The 14,894-nt window shown below is 38.9% G+C and overlaps 1 protein-coding gene across 2 annotated transcripts in view; it reads right to left on the bottom strand.

The window, feature by feature from the left end:
- Nucleotides 1–4,365: 4,365 nt before the first annotated feature.
- RHOBTB1 (Rho related BTB domain containing 1) overlaps nucleotides 4,366–14,894 on the bottom strand; it is a 47,480-nt gene continuing 36,951 nt past the window's right edge. For both annotated transcript variants that reach the window (XM_005425551.3, XM_031060729.1), the window contains exons 6-11: nucleotides 12,548–13,515; nucleotides 12,005–12,123; nucleotides 9,993–10,143; nucleotides 8,351–8,439; nucleotides 7,158–7,263; nucleotides 4,366–6,652 (exon numbers count right to left, since the gene is read on the bottom strand). In XM_005425551.3, the coding sequence (XP_005425608.1) occupies nucleotides 6,483–6,652; nucleotides 7,158–7,263; nucleotides 8,351–8,439; nucleotides 9,993–10,143; nucleotides 12,005–12,123; nucleotides 12,548–13,515 (1,603 nt within the window). In that variant the 3' untranslated portion in view covers nucleotides 4,366–6,482. The remainder of the gene's footprint in view (nucleotides 6,653–7,157; nucleotides 7,264–8,350; nucleotides 8,440–9,992; nucleotides 10,144–12,004; nucleotides 12,124–12,547; nucleotides 13,516–14,894) is intronic.

The following is a 14,894-nucleotide window of genomic DNA, read 5'->3' as shown; positions in this document are numbered from 1 at the left end:
CTATTAACAGGAAAATTCTGCCCAGCAATGCCTGCTCTGTCCTTCAGTCACCTCCTCAGACATATACTGGAGGCTTAAGCAGAAAGGAAAGCAAGTCTTTAACCTAATTACCCAATTATCTTGAGGTAATCACCCAATAATCTTTGGATACAGTAATTTTTTATTTCTTATTCCTCCTATCTTCTTAACAGCTTCCAGAAAACAAACCTTGTTGTGACTACAGCAAACAAACAGACCCCACAGCAGATAAAAAACCCCATTAAGGGCAGACATCAGTCTACAGCTTGTTACCTTTCCTACCCCGGAGAGCTGAGCAGGGCAGGGCTGTGCAGCTGTGGGAGCTGCAGCACCTGCCAGAGCTCCACTGTGCTCAGCAGGCCAAAAACCACCTCTGCATGCTCAGACCTTGCTGTCCTTGGCCAGCCAAAAGGAAGGGGGAGCAAAGCTGGGGAGGACCTGCCTCAAGAGAACAGCCTGAGGGAGTTCTTGGGAGATGAGCAGCAAATGTGTGAGTGCTTACTCCTGGCTGGGGCTGTTTCAGAGTGCTGTGGGATGGCTTACAGACTGCAGGACTGCTGACACTTCATCACATCCCCTGCAAGCTGATGCAGCTCTTCCTGTGCATGAGAGCTGTCCTGTTCCTGCAAGAGCAGAAAGGATTCAGAGATCTTCCCACCCCAGAGAGCCCCCAGGGACTCCTCAGAACCCCCTGTCTTTAGAGTGCTTGTGAAAAAAGGCACCATCATCTGATTTTCAACACATGATAAGATCTGTCAATTATTTAGAAACTCGTCCTCCGCACTCTATAACTGAAAAATGTAAATGTGATACAAAGAGCACAGGGATCCACAAAATTTTACAAGTAGCTGTAATTAAGGACCCAAGAGAAATATGTGAAGAACTTTCTTTGTAATATGTAGTGCATAACTAATATTTAAAATACTGAGTGGTGGAGGCAATCACATCTGATCATGTAGTCAGAATGACCAGCTTATATTTAATGACTAAGATGCAAATTTAATCATATACTCATAAACTGCTAATTGTTGGGGGTTTTTTATAGCCTGTGAGGATAACTTGAATACTCAGTACTAATACCTGGAATGCCATGTAATCCTTATTATAGAGCCATAAATTAAAAAAAAAATATTAATCCCAGTGGGGACTAAGGGATCTTTTCTTTTTTTAATGTCAAAGGCAAGAAAATTTCTTATGAAAATCTTCACTGTGAAGTGTCATCACCTGGCTGCTTATCTAAAACTTCAGATAAGTGTAAGGGTGGGGTGAGGCAGCCCTCCATGGCCTCAGACCTGTGCAATGCAGAGGGATGGCACCCAGCTTGCTAATTCTGTCTAATGGTGAAGGCTCCTTTTCTTAAAAGCTGAAAATCAGAGCTGCTATCTCCAGGGCATATCCCCCTCCCAGTTTAGTATCTTCAGATGGTACCTGAAATACTCCTGTCCATGCAGGCACACAGCTCATGCCTCTGTTCAGTCACTCAGTCTTTGAGTGGTTTTGCAAATTTGTTAATTTATATTACTTTTATCTTGAAATCCCTAAACAGGCCAATACCTGGCTGCCACAGAGCTTGGTTCCAGTATCTGCTGCCACTTGGAAGGAAACTGGCTGGAGAGACTTCCTGTGTTGGGGTAAGGTCCTTGGTGCTCTGGAATATCCTTCAAGATGGCACAAAAACATACACAGCCACAACATATACAAAACAGATATATGATGTCCAGGAGGTGGTACTGGACATCTCTGCAGGCCAAAGGACAGACTGTGAAGTACCAGTGTACAGGAAAGGACTTGAGATGAGCTAGCAATGTACTGTAATGTTTTCACTGTAACCTGTTCCCCCCATGCTGCGGGGGTGGGATGCAGGACATTCCCTCTTGGGAATGTTTGTTCCTGCAGAACATCCTAGTGAGATCTTGTAGATATGTGGCCTGCTTACAAAACAGCTGGTGAGGCTGAACAATTATAAAAGAGCCATCACAAGTCTGTTGTCCCATGCTAGGCTCGCCCTGAATTTTACAGCTTTACCTTTTCAGTTTGATTTTCTCTAGAGCTGGGATACATTAGCATAAGCATTCTTGAATCTTCTAATGTTCAAATTTCCATCTTAGCCTCCTACAGCCCTGATCCAAAAGCTTTTCATATTTATACCAGAAATCAAGGTTTTTATGTAAGCAGCAGTGAGGGATTTAGTTTGCATATATAAATATACAATAGTCTCACTACTCTGGCTGCTAGTGCAAAGTGAATCCATGACATGGGTTGTGTTCTCTTAGCTAAAGGCAAAGGCATAAGTTAACTGACAATGAATTATTCTATTGTAGAGCCTTCAGGATGGGGATTATCACTGGTAACACACTGTCTTATCCAGCATGCAGTACACAGAGCTAACTTCTTTGGGAGATTTGGAACACAGGCAAGCGATAACGTGGAAATTCATTAGGCAGCACCTCAAAGCCCCAAGTGTCTGTGTGTAGTATCTCATCCATTTCAATGGGAATCTTGCCTGCAGGAGAAGTAAACTCATGCAAATGCTGTTAGATCATTTTAATAGACCAAAAATCTAAGGGGATTCAGGAGTGGCAAGCATCCCCCTTAAAGACATCTCACTGCATAGTACGTACTTTGTTATCCAACCCAGAGTAAATAAATGCTGGCCTATCCAGTGACAAGAGTAGCAATACTGTGATTAAAAAAAAGGGACAGAATAGGGACAAAACTGTAGTTTCATCTGACAAAGCAAATCTCTTCACCAGACTCTAGGATTAAAGTCTGTAAGAATTGAAATATGTCACCATCCTGGAGTTTGCGTACCAAAATTAATCCTATTTAGTACATTAGATCTTTATCTAAACCTCTTTGTCCAGAGGATGAGAGACCTGACCCTGAGAGAAGGATTTCCAAATGCCTTCAGTTGCTCTATCAGTGCTTGTTATTTGAACATGGAAGAAAGAAATCCCCCAATTTTACAAATCAAACACTTCTAGGCATAAGCTGTTCTTGAGGGCTATCTGTAGGCAAGCTGCTGAAGAATTAGGGCAATAAATCACTGTGTTGCTTTTCCTTACTCCCTCTGTTAGAACCCTGCTTTCAGTGCTCAGAAGGATTTCCAGATTACTCTCTTCTACTAGGCAACCCTTCTTAACATAACAAATGTTAACATATTTTCAGTGTTGTCTAGCTTACCTTTGCTCACTTTGAGGCCTGATCTGACTAAAGGACTGTGAAGATCTTCAGTGAATGAAATCAGGGAGTTGTGGCTGAAGTCTGGCCACTCCCATCTTACACAACACCTGGCTATTTCTGGCTTTGGTGGGCTACTTGCAGGTAGGAAGCCATAGAAACTTTTCTGTTGTGGTGCAGAAAAACTTGCTGTCAGAAATTCTGTCTTAAAGAACAAATAGGAAAACATTGTTTCTAAGAGGTAAGATGAATGAGACTCCCCAGAAACAAAGACTTCTTAATATTGGCCTTAATATTTCAAGCAGAATACCCTGGAGAGCAATGCTTCTGATTTGCTCCTTCCTCCCATGCTACTGCTTTTATCATAAACAAGAGAAACATTTTTACACCTGACATCACCACTCTTTCTTTTGAGCCCATTACCTTTTACTAATGGTAAGTTCAAAGAAATAAAATTTTGCTTCCAAAAGTAAATTAGATATGTAACATTTTCATAAATTAGCACTTGAAAAGCAAACACTGTGCTGAATGTACTTACTTTCAATGTCATTGGCATTGCTTTGTGATTTTTTTTCAAAGCTCTTAACATGGCATTTTTTGCATGATATTGTCTATTCTTTGCAAAAATTGTCTAGAAAAGTACCAGCTTTACACATCTATCAATTAAATAAGCTGTATGCAGGAAGCTGAGGGTTTGCTAATAGGTAATGAGGAATTCTGTAAGATGGTTGACAACTAAGGCAGTGAGAAAGTGGGGAAAACAGTGTTTGTACATATTTTAGAGCATACCGAAAACCTTACAGACATCCTGCTGTTTACCTACATTTTTCCTCCCTGTGTCTGTCATGACCAATTAGTTTCATGTCCCTTGGGTAATATCATGCTAATTAAATATTAGAAACCATGGGGAAAAGTGGCAAGAGGTTTGTTTTTCTTTTGCTGTGCAGTTTAACAGTAAGTGACAAGCACCAACCTTCCAATATCATATGTAAACTGTAGGATTTCCTTGTGACATTCCCAACCACAAATCCTAATGTGCTATGCAAATATGCAAAATTTCAGTAAAATTCAATGAATGACAGCACAACTGAATGCTTACAAGCAGCATTAAAAAGGGAAGGATGCAAGGCAAAATTAAGGAAGTTTCTTCAAAGAGCTAGGAGACAATTTGTAACTAAACAGTTTTATTTATTTTTTTTTCCAAAATAAAAAACACAAAATAACCACCAAGATTAAAGGCCATAGACAGCATTAACCAAATGAACCAGCCACTTGGTTATAGTAGCTGATAACTAGAATAACTGGATATTATTGCATATACCTCAGGTTCATTTATATATCCATTACAGTTTGGCAAGATTACAATCATACAGTAGCTTTGGTTGTGTAAAACCTAGTAGCAATACTTACTTAAAATGTGACTGGTTAACATTTTATGACAACAGCTATTTTTCTGTCTTGACATACCTTCTCTCATTCCATGTTCTTGTCCACTTTGCCACTGACCCAGAATTAAGGAGACATATTTGCAACCATCGTTTATAGCCCTTCTTTATCACCACGTGGTGATGGATCTCAGAGGGGTAGGAATCTCTCCCTTGCTCTCCTCATACAGGTTTGTAGAGCAGCCTCTCCTCCATGCTGGTGGCTCCCACCACCCAGCTGTGGCAGCCTCAGCCTGGCAATGAGTCCTTGCAGAATGCAAATATGTCGAGGTGTTTATGGCTTTCAGGCCAAAGCCTTTCCTGACTTACAGTGCTGGGGGGTGACTGTACTGCCTTGCCTTTGGATACAAAGAAAAAACCACAAACAAACAAACAGCTTTTCACATTGGTGTGCTGAGCTGCCAGCACAGAACAGTATTAACAAACCTAATACACAATACTACCTTGGTTACAGAGTGGTGCCTGAGACACTGCACAGGATTGCATGTGTACGTTCTACAGTCTATGTATTTTAGTTTTGGTCTTTTAAAAAATGCTCTCATCCTTATATAATCTAGCGTAACACTGCAGCTTTAGAGTAATGGTTGATAAAAAGTCATAAACCCACAGGCTATTTGGAAACACTGGAAGCTTTTGCTTGTCCTGCACTACTTGTGCAGAACTCCTGCCTTTCTGCCATCAGTCTGCCCCCAGCATTCTGGGAACATCTACTTCCACAGGAAATATATCACCTATTTAAAAATAACCTAAAACTCTCAGTTCTACCTGGGAAAGCTATAAAATAATTTGGATCAAACTGAAGTAATCTTGCGTGTGAAGACCCTTCTTCACTTACAAAATGCTGGAACACTAGATAACTAGATCTACTTGTTTGTGCAGCCCTTTCATTTGCTTGCACTGAAGCAAAAAGGAATTCAGCATGAGGAATGGCTGCATGGTGAAGATCCTGCAGAACAAGGTAACTGCCATGCAGTAATTCAAATGCAAGCAGTGTAACTGCTTTTTGCATTCAGATCCATACTTGTATAAGGATATAAATTAATAAGCCCTTCTAAATGATTTTAGAAATATCCTCTTTGATCTAGACATATAAAACCTCTGAATACTTAGAATCACTAGATTTCACATGGCCCACATAGTCATAATTATTTGCACTTACATGGCAAATATTAGAAATACATTTGCCTGCAGTTGAACAGGTAATTATACTGTCTATTATTCAGCTGAGCAAAGATCAAGCACTCTATATCTTGCAGTTATTGGATCTTATTCTAACCCTTTGCTTTAGAAAGGGGAAATAACCATCTAATTATATTACCAGTGCACAGTACTTAGTTTGAAAAAGACAACCTATAGTAGACAGCTAGATTTTTTCCTAAGATGACTTTTTATGAGATACTCTAAAAGCAGTCTCTTATGACTGAAGACTGTCTATTTCACTGTACTCGCATAGTAAAAATAGTTAAAATCTAATTACAAAGCTGCTACATGGTTATTTTGTGGTCTGTAAAACAAAACAGTATCCAGAATTTTATCTGAACAAAATACACCAGACAGTATAAAAATATTTCCCACCTGGAGATTGAAACATTAATGCTGGATTTGGTTTTTTTGTATAAAAAGTAATGTAATAATGGTTGACATTTATCTGCTTACCAGTCAAAAATATACATATGACTTCAAGGAGCTGTTCCAGGCTCATTTTCAGTGAGCTTGTGCTTTTGACCCTAGAAGTAATAAATGCACAAGTGGAACACAGTTTCCTGAAAACCTGAACTTTATCTTATTTCTAACAATAAGAGTAACTTCTGGCTATGGATTTCCACTTATTTGCTTTGTTCAGGCAACTACAGCAGAGGAATTCCAGAAGCACCACTTCCGCTTTGAATGATGTTTGTTCAGTGCAACATCTTCCTTTTCTCTCTCCTTTTTAACTCGCTGGTAGTGATCTTCTTCCTTTAAATACCACACAGGTGGCCACCGATGCCTCTCAAAATATTCCTGATTATCTGATGGAAAAAAACCAATGAAAGAAATCCCCAAAGATGCCAGTAAGATACACAAATGCCAGAAATGTCTTGCAAAAAGCTATGCAGGTAATCATTGATACATTCTCTATGCTGGCTTGCTTATCAAGGATTCACCCAGTTTCCTCAAATGCCTTATGTGTGAAAAGACTTTGAAAGCAGTTACACACAAGAGGCATTAGTTCACCAAAACTATTAAAAAAGCAAGGCCTTTACAGAGTGTATTTTTCATTGCAGAGCCCGAACTGAGCTCTGTTCCTTTTAGCATCACTGAATTAGGTAAAGAACATGATGCTTGCCCGGCAATCAGGCTAATGATTGTGACTTTTCTTTGCAGATAAGAACTTATGAATGCTGTTCAAGATAGCACAGAGGTTCGGTCTCATGGCTTAGCTACATGACTTCATCTTTGTCTTCATGTTTAATCAACTGGGTGGGGAGAAAGAAGGGGAAACCTGATGAAAACTGTAAGGGAAGTTGCCCATACCTGAAGATTTAGCTTTGATTTCCTTGCGGAACTTGGAGCAAACGCTGTTGTAATTGGTGCAGATGTAGTGCAAGCACCAAGCTGCCAGCTGGTTAGCATTGTGAAACTGTGAAGAAAAACAAAGAGCTTATTCCATTTCCTGGGGTTATCATTCATTTTGCAGCCCCTATAAACAGCTAAAGCTGAAACGGTCCCAGCAGATGGTACCTGGCCATACTCTCCCAGGTGATGATTCTGACTGCCAGCTCTGATCTGTGAGTACAAACATGAGCTAGGTGCTGGCCACAGAGGATATTCTAACAGTACTTAGAGATATTGCTTCTGGCTCCAACCAGGAGAAGGAAATTAAAGAAGGATTGCCCTTCTTAAGATAAAAATGAAGTGAAGCGAGTGCTTTCTCCTGGGAGGGGAGCAGTTCTGGTTTTGCAACAGGATTACAGGTATTGCAGAGAGGGTCTCAAAAAGAGTTGCAGGGAATCTTGCATGGTGGCCAGTGTTTTAGTGCTACTTTTGTGCAGTGTTTTAGTGCTACTTCAAGCCAAGCTGCAGCTGACTCATTGTTAGTGTGAAAGCAAGAATAATAAAATTTAAACAATATTTTAGCTTGTTCCACTGTAGCTGAGAGTCTGCTGCATTTTGGGAAACAGTTGTGCAGTTTAGCTGTGAGCTAAGAGCTCTCTCTTTTAATTATTTATGGGACTCAAGAAATATTGAAATGCACTTGAACATAAAGAAGATTTGCACATACTCTGAATTATCAGGTGATTGACTTTAAGTAGCCAGTTTAAGGATTCAAGAAATGTTGTCTTTGCAGTACAGGTCTAAATATATCTCCAAGAACTGAATTGAAAGGAACACAAGAATCAATCACCATCACAAAGCTGAACAGCTTCATTACATTGCTTTTCATGTCAGTTAGTGCACCATGGTCATGAGAACATGGAGCTTGGAAGTTCCACAATCAAGACAAACTAAAACATATATTTGAAAGACAACTCCTCTGAGGTTACTTAAAGGGATATTTTACCTTTGAATTAATGAAAAAAACCTCCTTTAAAATAGAAGATAGAACTAAGTTTTATTGTCAGTCACTCTCAGAAGTGCAGGCTTTGAGCCACTTAGAAGCAATGCTCAGAACCAGTAGGGAGCTAAAAGCAAGTCCAGAATCTCTTCAGAAGGCTGCGTACACTGACCTGTGCCAGTTCCAAATAGGAGAGGACTTCTCCATCTATTGCAACGCCGCTCATGGAGGCCTTTGTCAGCTCCTGCACTGCATGCTGCTCTGTTAGGAGAGAAAACTCATCACTCACAGGGCAAGCACATTGCAAGGTCATACCATGGTCACAAAGAACCCAGGCAGCAGGTTCTCCCTCCTCCTGGTGGTAACCAGCATTATGCAGGGGCCATGTTCACACAGGTATCCTTAGCAAGCTGAGATTTGGGGGAAGTCAAATTCTGACCTTCAGAGTTGTGGCTGAAGATGTGGTTCATAACCACTTATGGAAGCACAAAGTTCAGCAGCCACTGGTCTTTCTTTGGCGTGGATACAATATTCAATTTAAATTAGAAATATGGATCAGCTGTCTCCTTTCAGTCATACAAAGTTTTTAATCAAAATTGCACTTGCCACTGAATTATTTATTAATGAGTATTCACAAAGCACTGGTAGAGAAAAGGTCACTTCAGCCCCTCTTCAGGTTTTCAGATTGGCTGTTCCTAGGGATTCATGAAGGCTGACCAGCCTCCCTCAACAATCACCTCATTTCAAGTTTCTCCTTAACCCCTTCCTAGAATCTTAAAAGTCTGAGTGTTTTTTGGCAAACATTGGCAGTTGGTTTGATTCTGCTGGGTTCAGTTGTTGGCAGTAGCCTTTGGACTCAAAATTATTTCACCAAAAATTAAATGCAATGAAATATTCTTAATACTGTATGTATTTTTAGACTGCAGTTACCTTAAAAAATACCCAAAACTTCAGCTAAAATGTGCAAATAAAATCTGGCAATAAAGATCTGGTCTGTCAGAATCAGTAAAGGAAACAGACACAGTCCTGATGCACAGCTGAAGGAGAGCCAGGGTTTGGTATGTGATTAAATTTTGCCTAAATGTAGTCCTGTAGGTAGGTGTAGCTTTGTTTCAGCTCTCTCTGGCTTTGGTCTTGGTCATGTCTCCAAATTACTGACATAGAGAGAAACAAATTAAACACAACACTACCCAAACAATCCCAGAAGTTGGCATTGTGTATGGATTTATTTTTAAAACTTTAGTGGTATTTTAACCTGTAATTTTTCTTTAAATATGGCAATGAAAAGGTTTTCTTCCTGAAAAGAGGATTGAATCCCCATGGATATACCAAAATATCCAATTCTCATCTAGTGAAAAGGGACCTAGACAACATTTCTAAAAACATGATCATCTAGGTAAGTTTTGAATTGGCTCAGTTACTCTCTTTGAACAGAAATATAAAGTGGAGCACTTCATTCATTCCTTAATGGAAAACCCAGAATCCTTCCTGGTTTTAGGTAAATTAACAACAACAGAATGGATATTACAATCCACAGACATTATCCTCAATGCTAAAGAGAAGGTTTACTCTTTCTGTTTTTAAAGCACAGAAAACTTCAGTGTTCTGAGCTGGATTAGCACAGAACTAAAAAAGGCAAGAGAGAGGCAAATACATTTCTCTGTGTGAAAATATCAATTTGCATTACAATACCCCTCTCAGAAAAAAAAAAAAATTCTCTGACACTTGAGAAAATGTGATGTTCCAAAAACCATTAAAGCAAATTTCAGCTGTTGCAGAAGATACTGCATTGGACAAGGCCAAAATATTGTTACCTGCTAGAGCAATCAGGTGAGGAAGGCAAAACCTATTTGCCAATGCAATTAACTCAAGGGTGTCCAGTTCCTGACTGGAGGACAGTTGCTTGGTATACAAGTAATCTAAAACTGCTTGCATGGAGGTCTTGTTTATGTTGGGCAGAGCTACCTGGAAAAGATATTTATGAAGAGAATTTGTAATTATTAAGGGATTTTCATATAGCAGCTATATTTCACTTCTCTCACTTTGCTTGTTTCTCTTCAAGGCATTTCAGAAATGCAGTGAAAACATTTTTCAAAGCAGAAATTTCCCATTCAAGTTCAAGACTGCCAACAGGTAAGCATTGCTCCAGAGTCAGATCCTTTGCCAGGTTATATCCAAGCTGGAACTGGATCCACATCAAACAGTGAATCTGTTCAATGCTCTCTAGGCTGCAAATTGACAGCTACACATCACAGTCACTGAGCACTTCCCATGCCAAACCTCCCTTGGTGGACTCCTTGAGGAATGCAATCTATCTGCTCCTGGCAAGGGATTTTCTGTGCATTCTGAGAATAACAGAAAACAAAGGATAACAGTAAAACCATCCTTCTCAGTCTTTTGGTAAATAACCAAATTTTCCAGGTAAACAAGGTTGAGAAGGGACTGAGAACTGAAGAAATGAGGAAAAAAAAACCAGTAAGCCCTTTCTGCCCCACACATGTAGTGAGTGTAACCAGCATAGAATGAAACTGCCAGGACTAGGATAAAAACTGTCTAATTTCTCATGCTAAAGCATAAACTGTTCATGCATATCAGCCACTCTGGGAAACAGCTCAGTTCTCCAAGTGAGAGCAGCTAGCTGTGAAACTCATTCATTATTGATGTATTTTTGTTAATGCAGAGAACTGTAAATTTAATGAATGAGTTTATAAAATTTGCCCCAAATGCAGAAAAGGTAGTATGTAGAAATAGATGGTTTTTATTATTTGTAAACCATTCAATTCATATCTACCTATATTTTAGAACTTCCAAAAGCATTACTGAATGCTTTAAACTCTACAAAATGGAAGGTAAATATTTTAAATTGGAATGATGAGCTAAGACTGTGAAGCTAATAATTAAAAATAGGCTGGTAGAAAATAACTGCATATTCTTCATTGCCAAATGCTGCATACTAGAATCAAATGATGTATTTTTATTGAACCACTTGTTGAGTGTGCCTCTGGGAAAGGAATTATGTTTATAGCTGTATTAGAAGCAGCCAGAAAAATCTAAGTAGAAAAATATCTATCAGGATATTAAACACAAAAAACTTGAACACTTCATATGAGCATAACTGTATGGAAAGCAACAAGAAAAACAAACAAAAACAACTGGGTATGGCACAAGAAAAAATATTAGCAACACGTCTGGAATTTGAAAAACAGACCAGGAAGGCACATAAAAATACAGGGCTTCTGCAAAATCTTATTCAAAGCATTGAGATCTTTTAAACTGTATAGCATACCTGCTTTACTCCAGAGGACAAGATGATTCATTGCAGAATCTAGGCTGAGTTTCTACTAAAGTTAGCAGAATGTCTCCTAAAGTTAGCTGAGTTTCTACTGTGAAAACAGCTTCATTTTCTAGTTTAACACTCATATGTCTTTAACCCTTTTTTATCTTGAATTTCTTTATCAATGTCCCTACCCCAAGTATTCTTTGTAGTGATTTTGATTTTATAAATATATATTCACAAAATCTAAAAAAATTATTTCAAAGAAATTCACAAATTCATACTTAATTTCCTTCCCCATATTTAATATTTTACAGGACTTTGGGTTTAAACACACACCCCAGTGCTGAAGGATGATTTGTGCATTGGAGAAAGTATGTTGTCTTCCTGGGCAGCCTTATTTAATGCCTTAAGAAGAAAAGCATCCCAGGTTTGCAATGAAGAATAAATCCCTGATTCTAGGGCTTGTTACAACCTTTCAAATAAATGATGCTTCCATCATCCTAAATCCATCAGACATTGTAAACAAACGAGATGAAAATAGACAAATACCTCACTGTTGGAGCTTTCAATAAATGATCCTCCAAACATAGCAGACATCCACTCACAGCTGCAGATCAGCAGTGGCTTGTGGGCCTTGATGCTTCCATCGTCCAATTTAAATGTCACATCTGCCATGGGAACAAAGGCACAGCAGTGCTGCAAGTCTGTGCTTAGGGTGCAACCTGTTCTCAAGAATGTGTTTCATTTGCATGCTGTTAACCAAGGACTTCCTTCATTTCCCATGACCTCCACCTCAAAAATAACTCTTGCATTTTAAATAGTTAATAAAAAGCTTTAATTGTAAAGGGGGATATTGAATGTTCAACATTTCTGAGAATTGGGTTGCTTATTTAAAAGCTGTGAGGAGATTTTGAGAAATGAAACTACAGAATCCCAGGTTGGAACAGTTGGCCTGGGTAACACCACAATTTGGGGTCATCCCTCCTCTCAGAACAATGTAAGCTGTCACACTGTTTGAAGTCTATGAAGTGACAGTAACATGGATGAGAAAAAAAAATAGTTCTCTTCCTGCTTAAGCATGTATTTACTCACCAGAAAATGTCCCTTTGCAAAGGCACTCTTTTATCCTATTAGCTTTTCTGACATGAAATGCTTTAGTAATCTCTTGATTCATGAAGGCTTCTTTATTCATAATATTCTCCACCATCATTCGCAAGTCAAAGACTTCCAGGATTTCAGCAATCTGAGCCAGTCTGGTGAGGTCTTTTTCGTTTTCATCCAGTTGGCCTGTGTATAAAAACTGCAAAACAGTTTTAAAAGGTGCAGCCTGCACAGAGGAATCCATTTTTACCACAGTTACAGGACACGTCCTCTTTGAGACAGGATTCACTTGCATTTCCTTGTGCACACTAACAAACCCCTTACCCCAGCAGGACAGAGATCTTGCTGCAGAGTTTGTTTCACCAGATTCAGGTTCTAGCATGTTTAAAGACTCACTGCTTTCTGGTGGGGGAATTTTAACATCAAGAGACTTCAAAGATGCCTCGTCACTGTCACTGTTTGTCTCAAGGTGACTTGTCAGAACATCCTTATTTGTATTTTCTTTATTACACTGTGTTTCATCCAAGTATGGACTTTCCTCACATTCCATTAAGAAAAGGTCATAAAACTTTGAAGAGGAGGTAGCTAGGTAAATCTTGTGAGCAAAAATGCAGTCCTGCTCCTGAAGAACAAACATGACATCTGCACACAGCGGGCTGTCCAATAAATATCCAGCTTCATTCATGCTTGGCGTGGGACACTCAGGAATTTTGATAACTGGAGGAGGGGCTTTTGGAGGTAGGAATGGAGCCTGAAGCAAAGGTTTTTGGACCTTCTTCAAATGAGATTTCCAGAATTGAAGGTGTCTTCTGGAGATCAGGGCAGCTCTAATTGCATTGTCAAACACATCTTTAATTCCAAACTGGTCAAATACACTGGTTTCATAGTAGGGTATCCCAAGTTCCTTGGCAACCTCTCTGCCTCTCTCTGGTGGCAAAATGTCTCCCCTTTTTATTGGCCTAGGGTAAACAAAAAATGAACCTTGTCACACAAAGTTACGCTAGAAAGCATGGAATTTTACCAAATATTTTTTTAATTCAGCACTAAATCTGAGATAACCATTATTCAAAAGAAACAAAATATAAAACTAAGTGCACAAGCCCTTTGGAAATCTACAATCATGACTCTACAGAGTTTTAGAATAACACATGTTTTTAACTTAATTTAAGTTTGGTGGTGTCTGTAATGTTACTAAATATATGTAGAAATCATTTAGGCAAAATGGAGCCTCTTACTTAAAGTGAAATTTACAGTAAAAATTGATAGGATACTTGAGAGCTTTCATTATTTAAAATCCTCCTACCACCTCTTACTACTCAGATATTCTGTCACAACCATCATTTAAACACAAATGGAAATTCTGATGACATAAAAAATGCCAGAAATACAGCTAAATATGAAATGGAAATATTCCTTAAATTCATACTTTTAAAAGAAAATCATAGTAGCCTACAACACAAGAGTAACAACACACACTGCAAGAGATAGGCTTGTTTTGGCTGCAGGAGTATTATGTGGGAACTCATGAATTTCCAGAGCAGCTCTAGTACATGATACAGGGTAAACAAACCAGTAAAAAGTCTGGGCTAGGATCCATTTTCCCAGCAAAAAAAATCATCTCCCCAGAAGACACGACCCAAGAGTGTGTTCTGTGAGCCCACCATATTGGGCAGACAAGAGCTGGCACAGATGGAACACGCCCCAGACAACAGCTTGCTGAGTGCCAGCTAATAAATAACCAGTTCAGGTGGCAGGAGTCTGTGCCAGACACACAGAGCTCTGACTCAAACTTACTAATGGTGAAATCAGGGAGCAGGATTAGGGCAGAAGAGGAGTTTTGAAAAAACACAATTTCCTTTTAAAGAGTCAACCAAAAAGCCCACCCCACCCTCACAACAAAGAAATGTTTAATGAACAAATAGACCTATAAAAATCATATTGCTACGTCAAGAGTTTGACTGCAACGCAATGCAAAGTTTTCTAAGAGCCCGCAAAATATTAATTCAATCTCTTTACGGAAATTTGTTACAATACAGTCATTAATTACACAATCATGGATATTATTTCCGTGAATCTGGTCTCATTGAAATTCCCATAAAAGGAATAAATTAGAAGCAAGCCAGTTATTGTGGGACTGTTATTGCCAAATATGTGAATGGTTGTATTTTGTATCTGGGAGAAACAAAGCTTCTCTAGAACAACCCCCAAACTCGCTTTTGATCTCAGAACTTTTAGAAGTTTAATTTGCAACCATTTAATTTTCCGCTATGATCTAGGATTACATTTACAAAAAAAAAAAAAAAAAAAGAGAATTAAAAAAATTTTAGTTGAATCTGAC

The sequence above is a fragment of the Geospiza fortis genome, unplaced genomic scaffold (assembly GCF_000277835.1).
Source record: "Geospiza fortis unplaced genomic scaffold, GeoFor_1.0 scaffold92, whole genome shotgun sequence".
Classification (NCBI taxonomy): Eukaryota; Metazoa; Chordata; class Aves; order Passeriformes; family Thraupidae; genus Geospiza; species Geospiza fortis.
Note: the sequence above shows the minus strand (reverse complement) of the source record. Positions and strands in the feature narration are given on the sequence as shown.